The sequence below is a fragment of the Mytilus trossulus genome, unplaced genomic scaffold (genome assembly GCF_036588685.1).
Source record: "Mytilus trossulus isolate FHL-02 unplaced genomic scaffold, PNRI_Mtr1.1.1.hap1 h1tg000463l__unscaffolded, whole genome shotgun sequence".
Lineage (NCBI taxonomy): Eukaryota > Metazoa > Mollusca > Bivalvia > Mytilida > Mytilidae > Mytilus > Mytilus trossulus.
The window spans coordinates 233,969-254,533 of NW_026963372.1; the positions used below are offsets into that span (position 1 = coordinate 233,969).

At 33.1% G+C, this 20,565-nt stretch overlaps 1 protein-coding gene across 3 annotated transcripts; it reads right to left on the bottom strand.

The window, feature by feature from the left end:
* Positions 1-22: 22 nt before the first annotated feature.
* Positions 23-16,834, bottom strand: LOC134702439 (uncharacterized). Of its 3 annotated transcripts, none has more exons than XM_063563342.1 (6): positions 16,637-16,819; positions 9,954-10,269; positions 7,264-7,329; positions 6,846-6,932; positions 3,532-3,663; positions 23-1,143 (listed from the first exon to the last, which is right to left on the bottom strand). In XM_063563342.1, exons 2-6 carry the CDS (start codon positions 10,266-10,268, stop codon positions 883-885), a joined length of 861 nt encoding a protein of 286 aa, XP_063419412.1. In that variant the 5' UTR covers position 10,269; positions 16,637-16,819; the 3' UTR covers positions 23-882. The 3 variants fall into 3 exon arrangements, with proteins under 3 accessions (XP_063419412.1, XP_063419413.1, XP_063419414.1); XM_063563343.1 differs by lacking the exon at positions 16,637-16,819 and adding an exon at positions 16,564-16,597; XM_063563344.1 differs by lacking the exon at positions 3,532-3,663 and having other exon boundaries at positions 16,637-16,834.
* Between the last annotated feature and the right edge of the window lie 3,731 nt (positions 16,835-20,565).

Genomic DNA, 20,565 nt, shown 5'->3' on the forward strand with positions numbered 1-20,565 from the left:
AGTTTGATGTTGCTTAAACCACTATAACATAACATTTTATTGAATGCATAAACAATATACTTATCAAATACAGCATATACAGTTATATAGTATGAAAAGAATAAATTGAAATAAAATGTCTAGAAGTTCTCTCTTGGACATTTTGTTATAAACTCAAGCTATAATTTGATTTCTTTCGCGAAAGAAATAATGTAAAGGTAAACCATATGTCCCCCGAGTTTATTTCACCCTATAACTATCCTACTAAACATAATTTAAATATTTTCTAAAATGTCATTTTCGCAGCTTCAAGGTCTATGCCATCATGTTGTATTTCTAAAAATTATAGATAAATGAAATTTTGAATATTTTTTTTTTTATTTCGACAAACGAAAAACGACGAGCAAATTTAAAAAGAAATAGTAGCGTCTTTTTTTAAACAATTCAATAAAAAGTTCTAATGAAATTTCTTTAAAATAATATAAATCTATATTTAAAAAATGATTTGTATGAGGCTCCTAATATGCCCTAACATTAAAAAAATACCATGATAATAGTTTGTACAAAGGTGCATTTCCTATTTAATAGCAGTTAAGATTACTTGAGCATATTTAAAAAAAAAAAGATTTTCTTTAAACTTGGTCATAGATAATTGAAAGGCGAAACAATAATCAAAATCAAAAATAAAATTTGATAGATATTATTTTTCCGTTTCTTTAAATACACTATCAACATGCTGATTAAAATCTAGTATACATGATTATACTTTATTGAATCCGATTCACTAACTCCATAATCACATTACAACCTATTGATGTATACATAAACATAATTATAGAAAAAAGTAGAAAATAATATGTTTAATTTGCAAAATGAGTCACATCATGCATGTCAGACTGTAATCTACTCTTTGTAAGGTGGTGGGGAGGTGTCAAAAACGTGTTGTTCTTGTAAACCTACAGTGCTAGGCTGATGGCTGCCACCCATGGAGATCTGTTCCCCAGATAGTTCATTTTTGTTTACTATCTGGTACTGTTGTGCATTGGGATATTGGATCATTATTTGTCCAGTGGTTGTCTGTATCGAGTTATCCATATGACCCTGGGTCTGTGGCACATTCATGATCATTCCAGGTTGTGTGCTATTCACAAACAGAACTGTTTGCTGTCAAATATAAACATGAATAGGTGTCATTAGTTTATTACATGATTAAAACTTTACTATTAGAAATAAGCATAAAACATGAATTTTGAAACATTTTGATTAAATTTTTGTTTATCTAAATATGTTATATCTAACTCCCAAGTAGGAAATATATTGAACCCAGAAAATTCGTTCTACATATATCTGCCTTTCTTGTTTTTTGATACATATCTTATATAGGTATGATTCAATGGAAATGAATGAAAATATAATGTAAAAAATGTGCCGTAGTAGTTGTACGAAACTTCACATTTTAATCTTCCGACCTTTTTGGCGCTCTTAAAAAAAACAAGAGTTCACGATTTAAGGATGTTCGAGCGTCACTGATGAGTTTTTTGTAGACGAAAAGCGCTTTTGGCGTACATACTAAATTTAGTCCTGGTATCTATGATGAGTTTATTCGCTACTCTGTTTCAAAATAACAAGCTTTTTAAAAAAAATGTTATAAATTGATAGTATATTAGTAAAGGCATATGTGCTTGTTTTCGAGATATAAGCCATTGCAAAGGAGTAGGTCCAGTAAGACCCCTTTTTGGCCCCAAAATATTGCCGTTTTACAAAACTGTTAAAATGGAAACTTTTAATTGTCTATTGGACAGTAGAATGCTTCTGCTACATAAATATGGGCTGTTTTTTACTATACAATGCACATATATCGGATACTAGCACCATTAAGTCATGCTAAATTACTGAAATCTTCACAATTCTAGCATTTTAGTTATATTTTAGACGGTTTTTGTGGAAAACGAAAGTGGCCGCATTCGTGTTCATCCATGATATTGATATGTAAGTTGTATTTTATGATAATACATAATATATATAAAGGTTGAGGATGAACACGGATGCGGCCACATTCAGTTTTGACTCCTTTGGCGGGAAATAATTCTCTCTAGACTTTTCATACATTTAACATTGGAACCTTTTGCCTTAAAAAATCATAGAAAAAATAAGATTTTCAAAAATGGCTTTTAAAACTATGCGTAATAAGATTCTGTAAAGAAAAGTAGGGGTCTGTAGGCAATTTTTTTTATTAAATATATATGGATACAACTAGAGGATTCCGAATATCTGACAAAAAGTCAAAAACAAGAGTAACGAACAATCTTCCGTGTCAGGCTCTTTGTTCATTTTAAAATGATTTTGCATTATGTTTGTCAATATCTGTATATCGAGCGTTAGCGAGGTGTAATATCAAGGGGTACAATCAAAATCACGTGATGGATATACACACACCGGAAGTTACAGTAGAACTCGCCGCTTGAAAGGTTAGTAGTTGCATTTTCTTGTTTATATCAATTAAATTTTGACTGTAATTTGGCACACCGAATGTCGGATAGTATGTTGTTTTAAAATACACAATTGTTTTTGCTAGAAAGCGTGCAGTTATTGCAAACACTTCGACACAGTTATCTGGTGAAATTTTGGAACTGTGTCGAAGTGTTAGCATTAACTGCACGCTTTCCAGCAAGGATAATTGTGTATTTCAAAACTAGATAGTATCCGACATTCGGTGCACTGCCTTATTTGTTAAATTTTATTGACATAAACAAGAAAATACGACTACTTACCTTTCAAGCGGTCTGCTCGACTGTTACTTCCGGTGTGTGTTTATCCATCACGTGATTTAGATGTACCCCTTGAATATGTTGACAAATATAATGCATTCCAATTTTTAAATGAGCATAAAGCTTGGCACGATAGATTTATTTCTCTTAGGAACCTTTCGCACTTTTGTTCTATGAAGCGAACAAATATTACACGATAGAAAGACAGCCATTGTGATTTGCCGAAGGTTGAACGATATATAAAATCAACAGTTTCCTGATCACCAAAAATGTACACATGAAGACTCACTTTTAGAATAATTTTATTTAAAATCCCAGGAACACCAACACAAATTGCAACTGTGACGTCAATCACGTGCAGCCAATGTTCTTTTGTAGTTAGGACGTGGCTTTGTTTTCAAGGATAAAGACAACGCCTCATATGTTCTTATTATTATTAGACGTTTAATCGAGATTGTTATACCATGAGCAACATGTTGGGTGACACATTTGGAGCAGGACCTGCTTACCTTCAGCAGCACATATTTTAACATCACCCCTAGTTTTTGGTGTGGTCCGTGTTGCTCAGTCTTTAGTTTTCTATGTTATGTCATATGTACTATTGTTTGTCTGTTTGTGTTTTTCTTTTTTAGCCATGGCGTTGTCAGTTTATTTTAGATATATGAGTTCGAATGTCGCTCTGGTTTTCTTTTGCCCCTCTTTTATAAAAATTTTAAAATGTCTACAAATATACATATATATTTACAAAGCTGATTATATCAAAACAACTTATATAGAACCTTACCCCTTCACTGGATATTTCCCAGGGTGAACAGCAGCAACAAAATGAAGCCGTAATGATTGCCACTATAGCTTCAACTAATGTTATTACCGTTATGATGGCTGATAAAATAGGGTCAGCACCAAAGAACATTCTCTAAAACAAAGCAATGGCATGAATGAAGAAACAGTAAACACAAAGATTTGGAATTGGCAACGCTAACCTTGAACACATACATCGTTAATACGGTAAAAGGTAGATTTAATATGCATTCCTTTTTATTGATCATAAAAAAATTACGGTTATTGCTTCAATTGTTATGTAATATATATTTTTTTTTGCTACACCATTGATATCAGTTGGTTTCAGCTGAATAACAACCGTAAGAAATTTTCAAAATATGTTTTTTTATCTTGAATTTGGTCATTGATGCATTACTGAGCTGCAGTAAACGTGACTTAAATTATTTAGTAATTAATCGGTTTCCTTATTCAACATACAGGCATATGTCATTTCTTGTCAATGCCACGTGTGGTACATGTAAAATTTCGTTCTTACTAGACGATATCACGCTTTTTCATATGCCTCCTCCAAACCACGGTTTTAGGCCTTCGCATATAATCTCTGTAAACCTTCGACCAAGACCTTTTCCAGGTCAGAAATAGTTAACCTAGCAACTTTGATATATCCATGTATTAAATGAACTTAATAACCTAACAATCTAATGTTCCAATAAATTAACGATTGAATTCCACCGTTATATTGTGATTACCATCATAATATCATTATAGTATATCTCATCTTAATTTCATCAATTCGAAAGTTCAAAAGCTTTAAGGATGCCATATTGGTTATGTTGGCCGTTAAGGGATATCTGTGTTAGTGATTTTCACATTTCATTCACAATCCTGTATCTCAGGTGGCGTTTTGCATTTGCGCCGATCTGCATTTCATTTGCGCCGATTTTTTCTACAGGTAAATTACAGGTGAATGTTATATTTCATTTATCATCATTGACCTCTTCCGTTAGCCGGTTGTACAAATGATATGAATTGTCAATCATAACATGTATATGACTGTTGTCCTCTGCTCACCGCGGGGAGATGGGAGTAGGGTGTCGAGCAGGATTAGTCAATTCATACGCACTATGTTTACATACTTTAAAATTAAGAAGTAAAAACCTAAGATAAAAGCACTCTGTGTATAGTGTATATTCTGTTTTGACTAAAATGGCGAATTAAAAATATATTTACAACATTAAAATTATTTAATTTAACTTAAACATATGTGAGAAACGTTTATAACCAAGTTTAACAATATTCCATTCACAGTTTTAAGGAGTAGTGACGTTACGCGCGATGTTCGTACATGTAAGCGTAACACAACGTCGCGAATATTTCGTAACGTTCAAACCAAAACTTCGACTGAATCGTTGTTTTAATCAAGTGCGACATTCTTGTAAGACTCCGCAGAATCGACGATGCGTTTTAACTACTTATTGAAAATTGATGTACTTTAGATTTTTGAAAAATTAAGAAAAATAACATTTTAAAAAATCATAACATTCTACCATCATAAGAGCTCTGATAAGCAAACAATTGACGTAAATTTGAGTTGAGTTCGTTATAACGTCAAAAAATGGCGGTGCGACAACCTTGTAAGCCTTTTGAAAAATGGCTGTTAAATTATCATATATCATTTTTCAGGATATTTGTCTTTAAATTCATAAAATTAAGTAAATTAACATTGATGAAGTAAACATAAATATTTCAATTTTCAATTTTAGATAAATGCTTTTGATTCTCAAATCTGGAATACCATATTTTTTCCCGTGGGAGAGATTTGCCCTTATAGTATGGAACACTTTATTTTTATATGACGTCATCATGATGTCATAAAAAAATGCATAAAAAACTAAAGGAACCCTTCGGTTAAATAATAGAAAAAAAGTTTTTCAAAATACTAAATAGTTTCTAAAGACGAAAATCATAGTTTAGTGGTTACAATAATTGAAATATGTTACGCGGGACAGCCTAAAAATAGCCTTTTTAAAACTGGAGCTTGTCGCATGCAGCATAAAACATAGTTTCAACAATAATTTTTTTTATTTTTTATTTTAAAAAACATTTTTTTTAAATGCGTACAATAGCAATGTATGTGATATCACAAAATTAAATATTGTGGACTTGTATCTTGCCAACTTCACCGATTTTCCAATGAGGTACGAACATCGCGCGTACAAGTATTACGCACCTGTGTTAAACAGTAAATGCAAATAGAAGCAAATATAAAATTAAAATCGGCGCAAATGAAAGAATGACAATTTTAAAAATCGAGTAATGTCATACGCCCATCTCAAGTGTAGCCCAATGTTCATAGAATTTGTACTTGAATGAGCAACACAGCTGGCTGACACTTACACTTCTAGAGCACACCAATTTACCCACCTTTATGTACACTTCTAGAGCACACCAATTTACCCACCTTTATGTACACTTCTAGAGCACACCAATTTACCGACCTTTATGTACACTTCTAGAGCACACCAATTTACCCACCTTTATGTACACTTCTAGAGCACACCAATTTACCGACCTTTATGTACACTTCTAGAGCACACCAATTTACCGACCTTTATGTACACTTCTAGAGCACACCAATTTACCCACCTTTATGTACACTTCTAGAGCACACCAATTTACCCACCTTTATGTACACTTCTAGAGCACACCAATTTACCGACCTTTATGTACACTTCTAGAGCACACCAATTTACCCACCTTTATGTACACTTCTAGAGCACACCAATTTACCCACCTTTATGTGTGGTTTTATTTGTCAGTCTTTAGTTTTCTGTGTAATAACCTGTGATTGTTGTTAGCCTTTTCAGTGGCGGATCAAGATATTTTCATAGTAATTTTTCAGTTATTCACTGTATAATCAAACAATGATTTCCACCAAGCGCGCACTGCCCCCACTCTACTTTATCCGCCTCTGCGTTTTGTCGATTCTTTCCTGGTCATTGTATTGTGAGTTGTAATTGATAATAGATAATAGGATTTTATATTTCCCTTTGGTTTTTTGTCTCATGTTTTATTTTAATAATACCCCATTTTAATATATCATTGAAGTTGTTTAGTTTTTTGAATATGAATAGATTCTATTTTCGTAAATAAAGGCAACAGTAGTATACAGCTGTTCAAACTAAAAAAATCCTTGGACAAAAAACAAAATCGGGGTAACAAACTAAAACCGAGGGAAACGCATTAAATATAAGTCGTAAAATGAATGCACATAATTGAACACTCGAATTCTATAGAAAAATAATAATAACTTACAAATAATAATCCGTTTATTCCTAGAATGATAACCGGTGTACAAAAGATTGATGCGCCAACAATGCTGCACACCATAAACCCAATTTTCTAAAGAAGAAGAAACATAATAGATATAAAGAGTACCAATTTAATGTCTAGTTCTTTTTATTCTTAACCTTTTTTACACAATAAATCAAAAATACATGGAAATGTCGAATTTGTCCAGGAGACAACATCACAACCAAAGAACAAAAACAGCTCAAGTTCAGAAATTGGTTGTTTAACGCAGCGACATAACACCTCATTTGCCGGATGTGGGCCTCAGATGTCTACTACACAATAATGTATGCTAGATGAGAGAATTGAACGCCACACGAAACTCGGAAACATACAAATGAACAAAAAATAAGTGGAAATCCCATCTCATGTTAAAACTTACCAGACTTCTCCAGCTTGATTGTCTTTTTCTTGACATACACATAGGCAGGAAACCAGTAAGTACAAACTGAAAGATAAACATACACATAGGCAGGAAACCAGTAAGGACAAACTGAAAAATAAACATACACATAGGCAGGAAACCAGTAAGGACAAACTGAAAGATAGACATACACATAGGCAGGAAACCAGTAAGGACAAACTGAAAGATAAGACATACACATAGGCAGGAAACCAGTAAGGACAAACTCAAAGATAAGAAGACATACACATAGGCAGGAAACCAGTAAGGACAAACTGTAAGATAAGAATAGTATTTCTTGACATACACATAGGCAGGAAACCAGTAAGGACAAACTGTAAGATAAACATACACATAGGCAGGAAACCAGTAAGGACAAACTGTAAGATAAACATACACATAGGCAGGAAACCAGTAAGGACAAACTGAAAGATAAACATACACATAGGCAGGGGACCAGTAAGGACAAACTGAAAGATAAGAATAGTATTTCCTAATTGTAGGTTTTAACAAAACTTCATTTAAGAATTGAATACTTCTTTTTTTTTAGTCATTTCATTCGAGTGTAAAAGCGTAGACCGAAGTACATTTTTTATGAATAGCGAAAGTCTATATCTAGGCATTGCACAAGGTCATTTTTTCTCCGACTATACATGATTAACACTAAATTAATTGTATATAGTACATTTAGAGATGGGAAGAAAACTCTCCATCCAAGTAACAATTTATATCAAAAGTAAATCATTATACGTTGGATGTGAACTGATTTATATTTTTAAATAAAAGTCTAAGATACATGATAGATTTTGTTAATTGTTATTGGTTTTTAACTAGCTGTAATTATCTGCGAGCATTCTGAGATCTGTATTAAGTGTCTTTTGGTTGCTTATGATGAGGGGTGTATAGTGTTTCCCATAACACACAAAACATGTTGACTTAATTGAAAAAGGACATCTAGAGCGCGCAAACATTTATAAAAAGGGCACCTAGAATGTATGGAATTCTTATGTCATAATCTTTAAAAGTTCTTGCATACGGCGCGACATGTGACAACATCCCCTTTTTATACAAAAAAACCTCTATAACTGTTTAAAAAATATTTGTGAATCAAAACCAAAAAGTATACTGATCTTTAAATTAATATAACTAAGAAATGTTTTAAGTTTTAAGCAATAATCATAAATCGTTTTTGAGATGCAGCGCGACATGTGAAAACTTCTTCCCCTTTTTTACAAAATAATTAATAACTCAAAAATAAAATTCATATAACTTAGAAGTGTGTAAAATTTTAAGTAATAATCATAAATCGTTTTTGAGATACGGCGCGACATGTGAAAAAAAACCACAACCCTGTTTTAGTTACAAAGTCTCGTAACTCACAAAGTTTTAATCTTATTTTCACCAAAAAGTATACAGAAATAGTTTGACCATCATAAGAACAAACAAGTAAAGTTTAATGGGATAAGTCGTTCTCAAGTTACGGTGCAACATGTTTAGGCCGTACGGACAGACAGACGGTCGCCGGATATTTGTATACCATAATACGTCCCGTTAAAATTTTGATGGGCGTATAAAAATGGCATAGCTTGGGGGGAAACACTAGATGTATATACACGGACACGTCCGGGCTGTGTTTTTTCTGCTTTCCATCGATCTGATTAGGTAGTAATTTTTAATTGATATCTTTAATTTGTCCAATCACAGAATGTTTATATTATGATCTCTGGTTCGTTGTGCCAATGTCTTTTTATGATTTTCTTACATGATAAATGATTTTGCCAAAACAAAAACAAATTTTTTAGGGAAACTTTTCGACAGCAAAGCCATTAACTGTTTACTCAAACAAGCTCCGATTTCCTGTACAGTGCGCCGAGCTGTATAGAAAGAACTTCAATTTGAAGAAAAAAATATATTTCAGTCTATTTTTTTTCGAACTACTGATATCTAAAATATACGGCAATACTTTGAAAGAATAACAGTAAAATAATCACCTTTGTCAATATGAATTTTCATTAAAAAAAAAAGATAAGAAACTTTCTGAACTTGTTGACTGTGTAAGTAACATAGCCGTTAAAAGGTAGGAGTGAAAAGAATTTTTATTAAGTTCCTGCTGATGTAATAGTACAACACCGACGTGTCTGAATTATTGTAGGTTTGGACCATCTTCTTTTACCTATATCAATTTTAAATCTACAATCGGTTTGACTTTAGCATTAAATATGGTCATTTATGGATTTCTCCTGTCAAGCAGTAATACAACCACTGCCACAGAGGGGTGGATATTTAATTCTGCGTGATGAATAAATCCGCACATATGTCCGTTCCAATATGGGAACTTCAAATTGTGTGCCCTTTGTAAGGAGTGTACCACACTTTCTGCAAGTTAAAGAATCCTAACAACAGGCAAAATGTCTGCTCCTCACGGCCATACCATCACTTCCTAGTTCCTTCATCAGGGTCAGTCCATTTGCTAACCATACCATTTTTTTGTATCTGTTTATGTTTTCTTGTCCCTAATATGCATCCAATATTTGCTGTTGTACAATAAGTATGCAACAATATATATAGCTATCAATAAAACATTATATTTAAACTGTTTTTAAGCTTATATATGAGTTACTATTTTATCGTTTATTGAAATATATACTTATATATAACTATACACTTACCCATCCACAACATATTATACACACTATATCAAATGAGAATAGCTCCTGACTTTTATAGTACCTCCGACAGCTCCAGTAGTAGGTACTGTCATTATGTAGCTGTTCGTTATGCAGGAGACAGTCATGATAATTCTGAATGCCCATGGCATCAGTGACGACCGCTATCAGGCTGATGATCCCTAGTACAACGCCTAATCCAATATGAATACCTCCAAACACCTTGAATGTCCTCACTGGGTATGTTCTTTGGGGTGGTTGGTCTGGGGCCTCTTGTGTAATCAAGGGATCTCCTGTATTTGGCTTGTTTACAGACATGCTGCAATATGTATAGCAACGAATTATCTTAAAAAACACACAAGCGATATTATTCGTACGACATGAATTGCGATAACTTACGTATACGTAAGGGAATGAAATGCAAGGTGGATATGATGGTAGATGGAAAAGGCAAAAATCGTTCAATGTTGATCCGGGGAGCACGCGGTTGGGGAACTCTTTCAATATAATGGTCTAGCTCCCGTTTTATGACGTTATGTTGTGCCACCGTAGGAATGCAATGACGGCGTGCACAAAGTTGATGGCCCCTGTAAAATGCGCTTTTAAAAGTAGCTATATACAACCGTGTCAAACATATATTTTAATGATAAAACGATTAGAGCCAGCTATTAAAATCCACTTGATTAAAAAGATTATCAAAATTAAATCTATAAAGAATGAAACGAACATGGAAAAAACGGCAAAAACATATGTAACTTGTAACATTAAATAAGCATAAAATATAGTTTTTGACCTGAAATTTGTACAAATTCAACTTATTCCTGCATTTTCGTACAATATTTTTTTTTCGGATTCGGAATATGATTTCATACGAACTTCACCTGAAAAAATTCAAAATCTGACATTGTGGATGAGTTTGGAATGTAGTTCGTTATGTGTAACAAGTAGTAATTTGGAAGGATTAATATCAGAAAAGGGAAGAATCGGTGAAAAAAAATATGTACTTGCTATTTTCTTATTTCGAAATGACTCGATATTCCAAATGTGCAAAACAAGAGGTTTAAAACAATCCGCAAAATATGAATGATTCGATAGTCCAGGCTTAACACCGGAATTTTTTAAATGTCCAGCTATTATGTTACAGTTTAAAGAAACGACGTTTTAACGCTATTTTCTGAATAGGGTTTACGATATAGGGGGGGGGGGGGGGGGCAAGGGGTTTAACTGTTATGCTGTTATGAGGCATTTTAATTCTTTGTTATCTGTTATTCTGAAAATATATTTACTGTTAGCTGTTATTATCTTATTCTTTGTTAGCTGTTATAGGACTTTTATCTATTTTGTTATCTGTTATTGTGAGAACCTATTTGCTGTTACCTGTTATTGAAAAGTGGAATGTTAGCATCATTTGAAAGCCAATCTTCCGTAGAAATTGAAGATAATTGAAAATTGTGATTTGAATGGATAATAGTCTCATTGGCAAGCTTACCACATCTTCTTACAATGATGTCTTTCTACTGGTAGTATTGGGTGACCCTGTATGTGCAGAAGAATATCAGTAACATACATCACATAAACATATTAAAATCAATTGGACCAAGGACCATTCCAGTATATATTGTTATTATCCTTTGTAATAAATTCCGTTGTCTGTGAACATGTAGCATTTTGTACAAATTATAATTCACTCATTACTTGTACAATAACTTATAGTATGGATTTTGTTATAAAAAAGCATTGGTACACCCTATGGATATTTTTTATTCAATGACCACATAATAATCTTTATGTTGTACTATTACACCACTGTCCCTGATTAGGGGAGGATGAGACACCAACTAGCATGATTAAGTTGACGCAGGCACACTCTGTATGTGACTATTTCCAAGTCAGGAGGGAGCCTGGATTCAGTGGTTGTAGTTTGTTACTGTGTTACTAAATTTCCCATTCACTATTTTGTGGATAAATTAGGCAGTTAGTTTACTCCTTTGAATTGTTTTACATTCCTAAGTGGTATGGGCTGAATTATGGCTTTGGAAACTATACAACATCTTTTTCTTTTAGCATTTATATTATCAGTGCTATTCCCTAGCTCTCTTTTCACTCACCATATTTTAAAAAGCTTTTTAACTGCTTCACATGGCGAAAATTGAAGCTCAGAAACCATTGATACAAATAAAGATGTGCCTTCAGTTTAATTTTTCGACAAATACCCTATTTAAAATCCTACAGCTTCTCTAATGCTGTACCCAAATTTTCCATATTCTACAATTTCACGTAAGATGCATGATTGGTGTTTCAATAGGTCCAATCTCTATTATACTATCAGAATATTGAAAACAACACGTTATTAATTTCTTGCGTCCGAAGCGCTTTTTTTGGATTTACCTTCATCAGGAACGCTCAATGCCAAACATTTGAAATCCGAAGATGTATAAGTACCGAAACCGTTGAAGAGCTGTATGTCAAAAATACCTAAAATAAATAGCCAAATTCATCTAAAGCCAACTTTGCCTGAGGGAGTTGAAACCTTAATTTCTTAATAATTTATAAATTTATAAACGGACAAATTTTAGTAAAGTTTGTTAAAACATGTCAGTACCGAAATACTGACTACTGAGCTGATGATACCCTCGGGGACTGATAGTCCACCAGCATTGTCACTTGAGTCAATTTCTATTATCAAAATAACCATAACTGGCATGCGTGTGTCAGTTACTTAATTGTCCTGTCTTATCTGATCTGGGTATTTTTGTATTTTATAAGTTAGTTTCATCATGAGGTCATTAAATAAAAAAAAATATATTGTGCATCAATGTTTTTGTATTACTTGTAAAGTATAAATATTGCTTTTCAGAAATAAAAAATATAAAAATATAATCGTGATAATAAAGTGTCACTGGCTGCACTACTTTCAAACATTAATTAAAAAAACCTAAATCATTAAAAATTGATCCCTCAAATGCCCTAGATTAAAAATATCCCTATTTCAAAAACAGAAACTAGTGATTTCGTTCAGAAAAAATCAACATCCATACTAAAACTTATTGTACAAGTTACAGAAAAAAAAATCAACCAAGGCAGAACTGCCTCAATGACCGAAACGTCTTGTTTACACAAATTACAATTTTCTAGATCCATACCACAAGTTACATGCTAAGATCTACGAGTCATGTACTGTAGTCCGAGATTACTCTGACGTCCGACTGCTGTTTTGTCAGAGTAATCTCGGACTAATCTACTGGATTGGTCGTGGACAGATTTATTTTCATATTTCATTTACTGTTATCTGTTATTGTCCCTTTTCAATTCTTTGTTATCTGTTTTTCACCAAATCAATTCATTGTTTTGCTGTTACTGGGACCCCCCTTGCCCCCCCCCCCCCCCCCCCTCACATAGTCGCTTATTAATTCCTTTACACTGCTCTTAGCATGTATTTTCTTAGATTTTCAGAATGTGCATTTGCTGTACTTTGCTGTTCGAAAAAATGACACATGTTGAACTTTTATTTTCAAAATTATGTGATAAACTACGTGTCCAGTGTTTTTGTTACGCTTACGTTTTCTCGGGGGAAATGCCGACGTCGTAAATGATTTTAGCTATTTGAAGACGTTACGTTTGTGGACTCAGCTTTGTGCACGCCGTCAATACTAACGACTTCGAGTTCTATAATAATAATTGTAACTTGTTATACTTAAATATCTGAGATATTTAGATTTCTTTATCATCTATATTTCTAACTTGTATAAAGTTTCAAACATAGGTGCATGATGACAGGATCCTGTTATGAACCCCCATAGCCCCTTACCCGTATTATCATAAATTCGAGATTATTCAATATTATAAGTTATATGGTTCGCTACTGACCCCATACGGATCCATAGAGGGTTAGTAAAATCCATAGGGGGTGAGGCCGGAGGCCGAGTCCCCTATGAATTTTATTCACCCTCTATGGATCCGTAGGGGGTCAGTAGTTAACCGTATAACGAATTTATCGGACGCTGGACTTTTTCTGCGTCGTTTTGTTGAAAAATAGACAACGAAACGCAACAACATTAATAGATGACGTCGCCATTAACGCGTCATGAACCCCCTATGAAACCTACTAACCCCCTACGGTCTCATAGGGGGTCACCACGTGACGGCGTTTAACCAATCACAACGTGATATTTTATCAATGGTCCGATAAGTACATATATCACTTATATGTACCATATACATACCAATATACCTTCTAGATTCTAGATATGCATGTTTAAAAACAACGTTAAACTCTACAAAAGGGACCCTTTATAGCTTGTTGTTCGGTGTGAGCCAAGGCTCCGTGTTGAAGGCCGTACATTGACCTATAATGGTTTACTTTTATAAATTGTTATTTGGATGGAGAGTTGTCTCCTTGGCACTCATACCATATCTTCCTATAATATCTACATAGAGCGCTAGATATAGTCTAGTTTCACGTTGTTAGTAAACATGCATATTTAGAGCCAAAATATGGTATATTGGTATGTATATGGTACTTATAAGTGATACATATTGAATAATCTAAGATTTATGATAATAAGGGGAATGGACTAGAGAGGGGCTCATAACAGGATGCTTTCCTCAAGCAACTTTGTTTGAAACTATATAAAAACTAGAAATATAGATGATACAGAAATCTATCGTACCGGTGTCCTATAGCCATTCTTCCCCCATGCCAAAATTTCCGGGGGGAAATACTGGATCGATCCAATATTTCCCCCCGGAAAAATTGGCATGATCCCACTTTTCCCCCTCAGCGTTATAAGGGGGAAACTAGGATCAGGCCAATGTTTCCCCCGTGAGTAGTATGATAAGCTAGATTTTCCGCCTTGTAATATAACGTCGGCGACGTCACGATAAGATTTTTTAAATTATAGTAACTTTTTTCTGAGTTTATAGTTACTAAAGCTTCATCGTGTGAATATACATTTGATATGTATTTATATGTGTTTTTCTATGTTGTGATGTTATACTATTGTTTCAGAAAAAGGGAGAAGGTTTGGTACCATTAAAACGTTTAACCCCGCTGCAAATGTTTGCACCTGAACTAAGTCAGAAATCTTATATACAGTAGTTGTCGTTTGTTTATGTAATTTATACGTGTTTCTCGTTTCTCGTTTTTTTTTTATATAACTTAGACAGTTGGTTTTCCCGTTTAAATGGTTTTACACTAGTAATTTTGGGGCCCGTTATAGCTTGTTGTTCGATATGCATGAGCCAAGGGTCCGTGTTGAAGGCTTATTATGGTTTACTTTTATAAGTTGTTATTTGGATGGAGAGTTGTCTCATTGTCACTCATATCACATCTTCCTATATCTTTATACATGTTATATATTTATTAACACGAAGCACAGTCTGATCACATTCATTTTCTTTCGTGGACCCTTGGTATCATTGACCAAATAAATACAATTACTTTAACAACTTCTGGTCAGTCATTAGTTTTTTCCTTGCATGCGGACATATAGACAGTCATTTAAAAATGTTAAAAGACTAGGGGACAAATAGAAAGACTGTTGAACAGAAAGACAGACTTGTTGACTCATAGACAGACTGATAAACCTGTAGACAGATTTGTGTAAATGTAAATGGACAACAAAATATAATAAATCTAATTCAACACTGTTCGGTTTAATTTCCAGACTCTATATAAACATAGTGAAATCTATGATTGGGGAAAGATTGGCATGGGGGAAAAGTTACTATATGTATACGTATTGTCAACTTTCCGCAGGGGAAGAATCACAATGATCCAAAATTTCCCCGGGGGAAAGATTGGCTCATGGCAGTCTTTCCCCCGGGGGAAAAACTGACATGGGGGAAGAATGACTATATAACACCGGCCGTCGCATTTATTCACCTGTTATTTCCGTTAACGGATAAAAGACAAAGACAAATGAGTTAAATTTAATTAATATGTTATTATAAACAATTTTGTTTATAACAATGGCCATTTATTCTAAATCATATCAGTCTGAAAACAAAACAAAGTTAAAAACTGCAGAGATTTGCTAAGCATATGTTATCTCCGCGCAATTACCAATTTTGAAAATAAATTCCACATCCAAGAGATCGCCAGACATCGATATCGGTGTCAACAATTAATTTTAACACAACTTCTATCTTCAGATAATAATTTATGCTTTTAAATGACGAACATCGAATTGTTACCTCCGTTGAATGTAATCTCCGTTGACGTTTTGGTAAAGAATGCTTTCTAGGAGGAGAGTTGTCTCATTGGCACTCACACCACATCTTCCTATATCTATTTCTATCACGTCCGCACTTTTAAGTGTCACTTTATTGGAATACTTTAATAATGCATACCGGAATATTTACGAGGGTCTGGATGCGACTGAATAGAAAATAACAGGTCAAACAATAAAGATTAATTGAATGAATAATGGGCTGCTGAAATCACAGACATATTCAGAATTAAGAACAGAATCAATATAAAAGAACTAAATGGCCTCTATAATGTTACAAAATTTAATACCCTCTCTTCACCCCTGCAGAGCATCAGTTATATACTAAAACCTTGAAGTATGGTAATTTTTAGATGTAGAAGTATATCATATCTATCACTTACTTTGTAAGAATAACGTTTAACTATTGATATCTTTAAATACAGAAATCCAAAAAATGTAAATAAATTTACTAACCTTGAAGCGTACGTGACGTATATAAATAGATGCAGCAGTGAACAGGTCAAGGATGAATCATTTGATGTTTACAATTATTGATTGCTTCGCAATACACAATCTGAATCTTATCAATCTTGTACACGTACTTCTAGTAAATTTGCTGTTACTGTTTCTGTTTCTGTTCGTGTTATTTATTGTATTTATTTAAGTCTTTTAAATGGTTTGAAAAGCAGCGCACCACATACCACACTTAAACAGTAAAGTCAGTAAAGATCAGTAAATATTGTTTTTATATAATTATATCTTTGTATATATATTGCATGGCTTCGATATTATACCTTTCCAATTTGTAATCGATTTACTTCTATTTTTAAAACACCTCAATATAAACTTGCATCAACAAATTATAAGAAAGAAATTAAAAAAATGGTAAAAGAGAAACATAGTTTATGTCGATGGAGAAAATGTTTTTCATTCAAAAGTCGGCGAAAAACAAGCACAGATCTACTTATATTTTACAAGAAGTTTTGTTATGTATCGGACATGTCCAATTAACTTCAAATGAATTCATTATATCGTAATGTGTAAATTCAATTCCTTAAAAATCGAATAACATAAAAAAAAAAAAAAACTTCTTTTAACTACCTAAGTTCATGCTTTAACTATTTGTTTAAAAAAAAAATTAATGCTTGTAGCAAATTATATTTTGCTCAATTTTGAAAGATGACTTTGTGTGAATGTAACGGACGGACAAACGGACGGACGAACGAACGTTCCCAAGTCCTCAAAGACAGAAACACATAAAATACCACTAAGGGTCATAAAAAAGTAAGATTTCCATAGTTGTTGTTGTTGAATAGGTGCAATTAGGGTACTGTGATTGTGTTTAAATATATTTTTGAAAAATGATTTTTTTGTGTAAGAGGGTTAAGAATAGGAAATCTTTGTCAAACGTGCCTAAATTGTAATAATCCACAGCTAGTGCCTCGTGTCATAAAATGTTCAAAATATTTTGCTGTTTGAATTTGCGACAGTCTTATAGTCTCCTCCATTATTGTCGACATGTATGCTTTTTAAATTTATCGACATCATATGAAAAAACTGAGAAAAAAGTATTTTCCAAATTTGTTCAAATAGAATTAAATAATTTTATCTTCCGAAAATACATTGGCATATAAACCAGATGGTTGGCATAATTGAAATATATTCTAAAACAAGAATGTGTCCCCAGTACACTGATGCCCCATCCACACTATCATTTTCTATGATCAGTGGACCATGAAATGGGGTAATAACTCTAATTTAGCCTTGATATTGGAAAGATCATATCGTAGGGAACATGTGTAATAAATTTCCAGTTGATTGAACAACTTCATCAAAACTACATCAACCAAAAACTTTAACCTGAAGCGGGACAGACTGACGGACGAACGGACGGACGCACAGACCAGAAAACATAATGCCCATGGGGCATAATAAGAAAAACATAGAAAATAATTATCGATTTCCGATTAAAAGCCCCTCTCCCTTAAAAATAATAAAGAAATAAAAGAACAAAGTTAAAAGGTCACTGTCAGTATAAAAAAAATGAAATCACTTTTTTCTTAAAAATTTCGATGCAGTGTTCATGTCTTAGCTGGCTAGGCAGATTGTTCCAGAGGCTTGCATTAGCTTTGTCGAAGCGTCTTTCTCCGTATATTTTGATGCATACACGATGTTGTATTAGTCGCATTGCATTTTCGTATCTAAGAGATTTTGATATTTGGTAGGCGCTAATGAGTTCCTCAAGATAGGTGTTAGGTCGTATAGGATTTTAAAAGTACATGTATAAAAAAGCATTTTATATTGTATTCTGTACTACACCGGGATCTAATGTAGTGACACAAGAACTGGTGCAATATGATAGTGTTTCTTGGTACGTGTAACGAGCCATGCTGCCGTATTCTGTACTCGCTGTAACTTATTGACTAAAATAGCACTTACTTCATATAGTTATTGCGTCAATACCGTGTAACCAGTCCACAATATAAATAAACAGCTTTTCTATAAAACCATAACAATTAAGTTATACCATAGACTAGACAGGTAAATACTATTCCGATTTATAATATTTTACAATTAGTATATTAGTCCAAAATTATTTAAGGACAACATATTGACAAAACATCAAAAGTATGCGTGTCAGATGTAATAGACTATACATAGCTTTATATATAGCAGTGGTGTTTGTGTTCTTCAAAACAGTGTTATATCTGGGAATTCGAATGAATGATATGCTTTATATATAAAGTATTACAATATTAGCGTTTCCAGTAACCAACGGATTAACATATGTTAGCCAAAAAAAATAATGTTCATTATGGTCAGATTTTTGAAAATGTTAAGTTATCAAAATTTATAGGTTTTAAAAAATATGGTTCTATGAAATTTCGTTTTTTGGAATTATGTTTATCAAAGTACATACATAAACCATATCAAAATTAAGTTTTGCAGCTCACACAACATATACAAATGCAACGGCTTCTGACAATTGTCTTGCAAGATGTCCAAGCAATGTCAGATTTCGCTGCTTTTAACAAATAAACTGTTATTTGCGACGTTATTTATTGAAAATTTAGATTTGTTGCATGCTAAATAGTGCTTTTCCGTAATTGAACTATAACTCAACAAAACAGCTACATACTTTTTTTTGATAATTTACATGTCAAAACGACTTCGTTTTCAAAGAAATGAAATGTCTTAATTTTTGCAAGTTTGTCCACTAGACGATTTTCGTACGTTTTCTACGTTGTCGATTCGGAACCCTATTTATGGTGGATCATGTGTATATATTTCCTCAGATAGAATTTTCTGGATAGTCAGATACTATCCACAAGACCACAAAGTATATAAAAAATCCGATGACTGGAGTTGTTTGTTTAGATAAGGTTCTTTAGTTGTGAAAAAGTTGTGTATTACGAGAGGATGAAAAAAAACATCTTTTTTCAAATTTTCAAATTAGGGAAGCGTAAAACTGCATTTTTTTTATTTCTCTGCAATAAGATTCATATGTTTAAAGTTAGAAAGTGAAAAAGAATTGGTCCAGAAGCGTGGCTATATACCTCTCCATATCATGCAAAGCTTGTAAATATATGAGATGAATATAATTAAACATTTATATTGATAAATCGTTTCATGTCTTATATAATTGTTCCGTTATTAAAGAAAGTAAAGTGAATTATATAAGCATGATACGTTTCACTTGTAATTCCCGAAAAATCTTTTTGAATTAAAGCAAAATAGATATCTTCTTCCTTTCCGGATTTAAATTGGGAAACAAGTAATTTGATTACGTTTTATGTCAATTGGTTTCTGGTAGAGTTATGTATAACCTATACGCTCATATCTATTATAAGGCATAAATGAATACAATATATATAGTATTGCCGATAACCCAGCAAGCATAGTGGACAACGGAATTTATTAATTTATTTACATACATGTATCTTAATAAATATATATATATACATATGAATCCTCTATGGAGAAAATTAACTTCCTCGATACTACGAGTTACATCAAGAACGGAATCATTATAACGGACCTTCATACCAAACAAACGGACAAACATCAATTCCTTTTTCCAAAAAGTTGCCATCCTAAACACTGCTCCCGTGGTATCCCATTCAGTCAGGCATTACGAATCAAGAGAATATGCTCTAATGAAAATACGAAAGATGCTAGACTAGGACAACTTCGTAAACATCTAGTTGTTCGAGGATACAATAACAACATCATTGATAGCGCTTTCGAAAGAGCAAACAAAACTAGTCGCCAAGAACTTCTTGAGTACAAAGATAAGAATAAAGCAGCTAATAGAACACCCCTTGTACTCACTTACCATCCTGATTTTAAAAATGTGTCATCCATTGTTCAGAAGCATTGGAAAATTATAGAAAATGATTTAA

Excerpts from the sequence above, each read along its gene's own strand:
- LOC134702439 (XM_063563342.1), bottom strand. The coding sequence starts at position 10,268 with ATGTCTGTAAACAAGCCAAATACAGGAGATCCCTTGATTACACAAGAG. Across the intron at positions 6,933-7,263 it reads AATCAAGCTGGAGAAGTCTG|AAAATTGGGTTTATGGTGTG; the intron begins GTAAGTTTTAAC and ends CTTCTTCTTTAG. Across the intron at positions 1,144-3,531 it reads GGGAAATATCCAGTGAAGGG|CAAACAGTTCTGTTTGTGAA; the intron begins GTAAGGTTCTAT and ends TATATTTGACAG.